Source organism: Cyprinus carpio, chromosome A11, assembly GCF_018340385.1.
Source record: "Cyprinus carpio isolate SPL01 chromosome A11, ASM1834038v1, whole genome shotgun sequence".
Lineage (NCBI taxonomy): Eukaryota > Metazoa > Chordata > Actinopteri > Cypriniformes > Cyprinidae > Cyprinus > Cyprinus carpio.
The window spans coordinates 21,050,681-21,059,926 of NC_056582.1; the positions used below are offsets into that span (position 1 = coordinate 21,050,681).

At 36.6% G+C, this 9,246-nt stretch overlaps 1 protein-coding gene across 1 annotated transcript in view; it reads left to right on the forward strand.

The window, feature by feature from the left end:
- LOC109098477 (ankyrin repeat domain-containing protein 13C) overlaps positions 1-9,246 on the forward strand; it is a 43,869-nt gene that overhangs the window by 11,402 nt on the left and 23,221 nt on the right. Inside the window, exons 4-7 of the mRNA XM_042766975.1 lie at positions 1,605-1,690; positions 3,178-3,223; positions 4,842-4,908; positions 5,833-5,977. Of these exons, the coding sequence (XP_042622909.1) occupies positions 1,605-1,690; positions 3,178-3,223; positions 4,842-4,908; positions 5,833-5,977 (344 nt within the window). The remainder of the gene's footprint in view (positions 1-1,604; positions 1,691-3,177; positions 3,224-4,841; positions 4,909-5,832; positions 5,978-9,246) is intronic.

The window sequence follows — 9,246 nt, forward strand, 5'->3', positions numbered from 1 at the left end:
TGTCCTTGAGCTGCATTAAATTTAGAAGAGTTTGAGAAAAATACTGAATACTGTCTGTTTATCTAATCAACCCTAGAGTAATCAATACGTTTGATTTCATTTGGTGCTATTTCAGTACATTTGATACTATTTTAGTATTTTAGTAATATTTCAATAGGTTTGATACTATTTCATTACTTTTGATACTATTACAATATGTTTGATACCATTTCTTTAATTTAGATATTTCAGTAAATTTGATACTATTTCAGTACTTTTGATAATATTTCAGTACTTTTGATAATATTTCAGTACTTTTGATAATTTTCCTAGTGCTTTTGATAATTTTTCAGTATTTTTGATACTATTTCAGTTATTTTGATACTATTTAAGTACCTTTGATACTATTTTAAGTACTTTTCATACCATTTTAGTAATTTTGATGCTATTTCAGTACTTTTGATGCCATTTCAGTACTTTTGATGGTATTTCAGTATTTTAATACTATTTCAGTACTTTTGATATTTCAGTGTTTTTTTATACTATTTCAGTAATTTCGATACAATTTCAGTATTTTGATACCATTTCAGTACTTTTGACACCATTTCAGTAATTTTGATACAATTTCAGTATTTTGATACCATTTCAGTACTTTCGATACAATTTCAGTACTTTCGATACAATTTCAGTACTTTTGATACCATTTCAGTACTTTTGACACCATTTCAGTACTTTTGATACCATTTCAGTACTTTTGATACCATTTCAGTATTTTGACACCATTTCAGTACTTTTGATACCATTTCAGTACTTTTGACACCATTTCAGTAATTTTGATACAATTTCAGTATTTTGATACCATTTCAGTACTTTTGATACCACTTCAGTATTTTGATACCATCTCAGTATTTTGATACAATTTCAGTACTTTTGATACCGTTTTCATACTTTTGATACTGTTTTAGTACTTTTGATACTGTTTTAGTACATTTAATACAATTTCATTACTTTTGATACTGTTTTAATTCTTTTGATACTGCTACAGTCCTTTTAATGCTATTTATTTTGATGGTATTTCAGTACTTTTCCCCAGTTTCCTCCAATGTAAGTGTTTCATTCAGTGGAATGAGCCGCGTTGAGTGACATCATCACAGGCTCAACCAATCACAGCACTTTATCTTGGGGTTTGGATGTTGTGATTCATTAGGCACACAGTTGCATGGGAATGCTCGTCAGGAAAGCCCTTGTTAGAGAGCTGCTGATTAACACAGCTCTCATTAGTGTGATTCCTACTGCACAGTGGTGTATCTCAGATGGCTCACAGTTCTTCTGTGTGTATTGATCTTATCGATCACACAGCGTTTCCATTTTAGACTCTGGTAACCAATGGAAACACACTTCTCTCCTGATTCACACCAGAACACTTTTTCACTGCAGGAAGTGTTATTATGGATTATAGACTCTATGTATTTTAGTTAAAAATGTGTTAATGCTGGATTTGTTTCATCTTTTGTCTTCTCCAGATGTTAACTGATGACTGGAGTGCTGTGGATTATTGTGATGTTTTTATCAGTCAGATGCAATGGGAAGGTAATCATGATGTTTGTGTGTGTGTTGTGTTTCAGTCACGGCTCTGCTGAGGAAGCTGAAACAGCAGTCACGAGAGAGTGTGGAGGACAAGAGACCCCGTCTGCTCAAAGCACTGAAAGAGGTGAAGCAGCAGGCTCTCTCTCTCACACACTCACACACACACACACACACACACACACACTCACACACACACACACACACACACACACACACACACACACTCACTCACTCTCTCACTCTCACACGGCCTTGCGGAAGTATTCATACCCCTTCATTTTTTGCACGTTTTGTTATGTTGCTGCCCTGTGTTAAACTGCTTTAAATGACTTTTTCTCCACATCAGTCTGCACTCCATGCACCATAATGAGAAAGCAAAAAACTGTTTTTTAACATCTCTGCAAATGTATTAAAAATTAAAAACTTAAATGATTCCATTGCATAAGTATTCACACCCTTATCTGGGACAGTTGAAATTCATTCATATTTACCTGAAGCATTCATATTTACCTGTAGATGTTACAACACTTCGCGTGAAGGTAACCTGTGGCAAATTCAATTGAATGTGTATGATCTGGAACGGCACACATGTCTTCGTGATGGGTCTAACAGCTGATAATGCACATCAGAGCAAACACCAAGCCCTGAGGTCAAAAGAACTGTCTGTAGAGCTCAGAAAGAGTTTTGCGTCAAACCACACATCTGGAGAAGAGGTCAGAAAACAATTCTGCTTCATTGAAGGGTCACAGAAGCATGTAGTCTCTGTTAGCCTGAGTGGAAGACGTTTGGAACAACCAGGACTCTTCCTAGAGCTGGACTCGTGACCAAACTGAGCAACTGATGGAGAAGGGCTTTGGTTTGACTGGTGACCATGAAGCTGATGGTCACTCTAGTTGAGCTCCATGGTCATATGTGGAGATCTCTACAGAAGGACAAACATCACTGCAACACTCCACCGATCTGGGCTTTATTGTGGTGTGGCCAAACTCAATACTTATGCAGTTTACTTATTTCATTTTTTTAATTTTTTATACATTTATGAAGCTGTAACAATTCTGTTTTTGCTTTGTCAGTATGATGTATGGAGTGTAGATTGATGTGAGGAAAAAAAAGTAATTTAAAGCAGTTTAACATAAAACATGGAAACAGTGAAGGGGTATGAATACTTTCGTAAGGCACTGTAGATGCCTCATTTGTGACTGTTACTATGGGCATGCAATGCAAATCAATTTCTAACTTTTATATAATGTGTTTTTTTCTGGATTTTTTGGTTGATATTCTGTCTGTATCCCTTAAAATAAACCTACAATAAAAATTACAGACCCTTCATTTCTTTGTAAGTAAAACTTACAAAATCAGCAGGGATCAAATCAGTATTTTCCCCACTGTATTGAGGTTTTATTATTGTAAGAATTATTTTAATATCTATTAATAGCATTTGCTGCTAATATGCCAATAAATAAATTAACGAATAATAAATAAGAATGCATTTAAAATGATGAAATGTGATATATATATGATAAATGCTACATTTTTGTGTTGTAAGGAAGATGTTGTTAAATTGTTTGTGATTTGTGTGATTGCTGTCAGTAACGTGCTGTTGTTCTGTAGCTGGGTGACTTCTATCTGGAGCTGCACTGGGACTTCCAGAGCTGGGGTGAGCTTGTGTGTGTGTGTGAGAGAGAGAGAGTGTGTGTGTGTGTGTGTGTGTGTGTGTGGTGTGTGTGGTGTGTGTGTCTGTCTGTGTGTGTGTGTGTGTGTTGTGTGTCTGTGTGAGAGACTGTGTGTGTGTGGAGAGAGAGAGAGAGACCTGAGACAGAGAGAGAGAGGAGAGAGTGTGTGTTTTTACCAAATTCAGATGTGTGAGAGAGAGAGAGAGAGAGTGTGTGTGTGTGTGTGTGTGAGAGAGAGAGATCACTATCACAGCATTAGATCACACTATTTCACCAGATTCCAACAACTAGAACCACATTTTATGGTATTACCAAATTCAGAGAAATTAAATCATATTTTGGGAGAAACTCTATCTCAATCACAACCGCAGCAAAGTATGTAACAGCCTGCCACAAACTACGAGAGTCAGCCAGTGGACAAAACTAAAGTCTGAATGTTGAGACAAATACACACAAGTGTGTTTTTTATTTTTTGTTTGATTTTAATTTGTTGTTATTTTTATTATTGATTTATAAATGTATTCCTGGCATTTGTTTACTGATTGATTTTATTGATTATTTGTTATTTGTTCACTGCCTATGTAATGGCCAATGCTTTGGCAATACTGTACAAGTCATGCCAATAAAGCTCAATTGAATTGAATTGAATTGAGAGAGAGAGAGAGTGTGTGTGTGTGTGTGTGTGAGAGAGAGAGAGAGTGTGTCTGTGTGAGAGAGAGAGTGTGTGTGTGTCTGTGTGTGTGTGTGTGTGTGTGTGTGAGAGAGAGAGAGTGTGTGTGTGTGTGTGTGTGAGAGAGAGAGAGAGAGTGTATGTGTGTGTGAGAGAGAGAGAGTGTGTGTGTGTGTTTGTGTGTGTGTGTGTGTGTGTGTGTGTGTGAGTGTGTGTGTGAGAGATATAGAGAGAGTGTGTGTGTGTGTGTGTGTGAGAGAGAGAGAGAGAGAGAGATACGTGAAAAGTGTAGTTTTTTTTTGTGATGCAAATGTCCCGTTTAGGGGCTCTGTATTATATAGCATTTATTACCATTTTTTGTTTTAGTTTCTTTAGTTTTAGTTAAGTTAAACTAAACAAAAACAAGAATTCTCTCCTTGACCATTAGCTGAAATTTGTTGACAATTTTATTTCAGTTAACATTTATTTTATTTCAAGTAAGATTTTTTTTTAAAAAAGAAATTACTTTTTTTTAATGGTTTTTTATGTAATGATAATAATCTGCTAGTTTCGTTGATATAGTTCTATGTATTTTTATTAATATTTTGAATTAGATTTTATTTTTATATTTTATGTTTTCACATTAAAAGGTTTTGTTAACTTTATGTTTGTCATTTTTATTATTATTATTTTTCTGTATTTATTTTATTTCATGTTTTAATGAACAGTAATTTCCCTAATACTTCATAATTTCATAAAATGGTGTGGAAATTGTCGTGAAATAATCTGGATCTAAAATATTATGAATATTAATATAATGTTTGATCTCGGTTCGGTTGTGTTTAGAGTTTGTGAGAGTCCTGAACTGTAATGATTTTTCAGTTTTTCTGTGGCATAACATGTTGAATCAGTTTTCTTCTGAGATGTGCTGAAGTTGAGTTTCTCTTCCTCAGTGCCTTTACTCTCACGGATCTTACCCTCCGACGCCTGCAAGATCTACAAACAGGGCATCAACATCCGGTACGTCTGATCAGATTCATACACACCACACTAACTAATGTCAGCTGACACCAGGACTATTTACAGTTCACTCAAACGCTAAGAAAAAGTTTGATACTTGAAATATAAATCACACTTCAACAGAAAATAATATATAAAAAATAGAAGAAGAAAAATAGAAAAAAAACATAGCATTGAAGCATATCTATTATTTGCATATTATTTACTTTTTTGTTTATTTTTGCACACATATATATATATATATATATAAAACTATGTAAGTGAATTTTCATTAAACATTTAAAAATAATTATTTTAAAATATTTTAATATATTTTAACATTTTTAATGTAATATAGCCAGATATAATGCAACATTTACTTTTGCTTCTGAATATAATTACATTTTTGGACCTTATCAGTAATAGATTTGGGCACCTCTGGTTTAATAATTATAATAATAATAATAAATAATATATTATTTTACTTGAATATTATTTTACTTACCCTGAATCCAGCCCTTGGTATTAAAAGGTGTATGCACATCTTGCTTAAAAATAAATAAAAAGATACATACATGCGTATACAAGTAATAATTTCACTATCTTACTCTTAGTATTAAAAAGTTTGGTTTAAATGGACAAATAATAGTTTTTTTTTAAATTGACAAAAAACGCTAAATTACTAAAACATGAAAATTAAAAGAGAGGATATGAAAACCAACTATAGTAGTATCTAGGGTTGCAAAGGAGTGGAAACTTTCCCAAAATCCTGGAAGTTTCCAAAAATTTGTGGAATGTTCCTGAAAATTTCCTGGACCAGTTTATTATCTCAATGCAACTAAAAGAGCAATGATCTGATGCTCAGAGAGGAAGCGGTTTGGAGAGTTCCGTGACGTGTTATTTGGACTTGATCAGAAGTGTGTGTGTGTGTGTGTGTGTGTGTAGTTTGGACACTACACTGATCGACTTCAGCGATATGAAGTGTCAGCGAGGAGACCTGAGCTTCATCTTCTGCGGAGACGCCGCTCCCTCCGAGTCCTTCGTGGTCCTGGACAACGAGCAGAAGGTTTATCAGCGGATTCATCACGAGGCACGTGCTCCGTCAGGACACACATCATGCGTGTGCCGCTCTAGCGTGTATGTAACACGTGTGTGTGTGTGTTTCAGGAGTCAGAGATGGAGACGGAGGAGGAGGTGGACATCCTGATGAGCAGCGACATCTACTCCGCCACGCTCGCTCTCCAACCAAATCCATCACCTTCTCTCTCGCGCTCAGACCGGCTGGCTCTTCAGAGAGGACAAAACCGTACGCGCCATTCAATCCACCAATTACATCATTAATCACACATCAGTTTGGGCTGAGAACCAAAAGATCATTTGGAGAATCATTGTGTTCAATGAGAAAAGCAGTGGATAGGCTTTTCAAAAAGTAGCTAAAAATAGAATTTATTACATGCATTGCTTCCAGAAGCTGCATCTGAATCAGAATTGCATTAATAAAGCTATAAAAATGAATGGCTTTTAAATGGGCATTAATCACATTTACAATCATGCAGATATTTGGGAAGAAACAGCACTCTAATATGTAGAATCATGAAATGAACGTGTGTCACTCTTCACACACTCTCTCATGAACGCCCCCTCAGAAACCCCATAGGCAGCGCAATAGATTTAGAAACATAGGGTCATTTTGACTGCGTTTTTCTGATGACACAGTACTGTCTGTTGTTTCTCTAGTTTGAGATTTACGAGCAACACAATAACAACTAATCAGTAACATAACAAAAAAAAAAGAAAAACAAAAATCTGAAAATAAAAAAAATAAAAATTTAAGCTGGGAAATCTGCCCTGTTAATGAAAGTGCGACACTGTGAACATGAGGAATATGTTCGGGTCCCCCCTCCAGTGGTCTGAAAGCATCCTGACGCCTCTCGCTGATGTTCCCGCAGGAGCGCGTGTGGGGAATTTCCTGGCGGATTTCTACATGGTGAACGGCCTGGTTCTGGAGTCCAGGAAGAGACGCGAGCACCTGAGCGAGGAGGACATCCTGAGGAACAAGGCATCATGGAGAGCTTCAGCAAAGGAGGGAGTAACTCATCGAGCAGAGCTTCGAGGTGGAGTTCGGTCACGGTGACGCTCGGTGCTTCTGCAGGGCTGCTGGGTATTTTGCTTAATTCACACCTCCACTTGAAAATTAAAGACATAGTTCACCCAAAAATAGAAAATTAGCCCATGATTTACTCACTCTCAAGGCATCCTAGGTGTTTCTTTCTTTCACACGAATTCAATCTGAGTTATATTAAAAAATGTCCTGGCTCTTCCAAGCTTTAGAATGGCAGTGAATGGGTGTTTTTTGTTAATAGTCCAAAAGAAGTCCAATAAACCTTACGCTACGTCATCCACCCGAATGAACACTCAAGTTTTAGTTCGTTATCACCCTCAGTTCATCAGAGATCAGGATGAGTGTGTGTCTTCATCAGGTTTGTAGAAATGTAGCACTGCATCAGTGTCTCATCAATGGATGCTCTGCAGTGAATGGGTGCCGTCAGAATGAGATCTAAAACAGCTGATAAAAAACATCACAATAATCCACAAGTAATCCACAGCACTCCAGTCCATAAGTGAACATCTGGAGAAGACAAAACCTGAAACACATCCCAGCATTAAGATGTTTTTAACTCAAATACATAGAGTCTATAATCCATAATAACACTTCCTCCAGTGAAAAAAGTGTTATGGTTGTGAATCAGGGAGAGAAATCTGCACAGATCAAGCAGCGTTTAAACAGCTCTAAACAAACAATATGTGTCTGGATTTTGATGTGAGAGACAACAGCAGATGCACTTTTTCACTGGAGGAAGTGTTATTATGGATTATAGACTCTATGTATTTGAGTTAAAAACATCTTAATGCCGGATTTGTTTTATCTTTTGTCTTCTCCAGATGTTCACTGATGGACTGGAGTGCTGTGGATTATTGTGATGTTAAGCATCTCTTATAAACTGAAGTGTACTGACTGTTTAACTCTCAGAAGCTGCGTTTGATTGTGAATCGTCTGTGTTTGACCCTCTGTGTCCTCTGTGCTCTCACAGCCGTTGAGGCGTCAGTCGCTGACCGCGGTCGAGGTAACGTCTCCCAACACGATCTCCTGGGAGGAGTACATCACCGCTGAGATGGGAAAGTACGTCAGCCCTCCCTCATACTCAAAAACACACGGTGAGTGCAGCTGCTGGAGGCTCATGTCCTGTGTCTGCTCTCTTCTAGGGCTCCTCATCTGGGCCGAGAGCTCGTGTGCAAAGAGAGCAAGAAGAACTTCAAAGCGACGGTAGCCATGAGTCAGGACTTCCCTCTGGCTTCTTTCTCGCACCATCGATCGTAAGTGTCCCGCGTTCAGCAGACTCCAGGCCAGCTCTATGTGGTGTTTGAAACTGATCAACAGCGTCGTTCTGACATTGTTTTACACCCGCTCGGTCTAAATGTTTTGGAGGTCATCGCACCCTTCAAGCACTTTAATAAACTGCAGGAATTTGTTCAGATGAAGCTTCCACCTGGATTTTCCTGTCAAACTAGGGTAAACAGACACACTCTTCAGCACCTTCTTATCTGTCACGTCAATCAGACCCATAAGACTTTGGTTCATCTTTGAAAAAAAAAAATCAGATTTTTTAATGAAACTTGTGAGGTTTCTATCCCTCCATTGAAAGGTAACCAAAACTTAGAAAATCCAAAAATGTTATAAATGCCTCATAAAATAAATGATAATTTTTTGGGGTGAATGATGCCTTTAATGTTGTGGGAATTATCGTAACTACTGACTAGTTAAAGCAGTTTGTGTCTTTTCTGCCAATCAGTTTCGTACGTCACAATCAGTTGGAAACTTATTTTAAAAAATATTTTAAGAAATCTCAGCACTTAAACAAACACATTTAGTTTAGACATTCGTGAATAAAAATAACAATTATCATTATATTATTACAAAGCAATTTTTATTCTTTGTTAACGGTAATAAAATGAACTGTTCATGTTATTCACACAGCGCATGGACTGTTATTAGCATATAGTGATAACCCCCAATAACTTCACTGTAAAATATTCCGCTGTACAACAAGAAATTGGAAACTAATACCTAACTGTAAGCTTATTAAATGGTCAAAAAAAACTGTAAACTAATATAATGTTAAAAAATACACCATAAAACAATTAGAACCTAAACTAATAAAAACTGTAAACGGAATACACTGTTTAAAAACCCTCATCAACAGAAAAATAACCTGTAAAAAATACACTGTTAAACAAATAAACTGTAAACTAAAACACCGTAAAGAACACCGTAACAACAAACTGTAAACGAATACACGA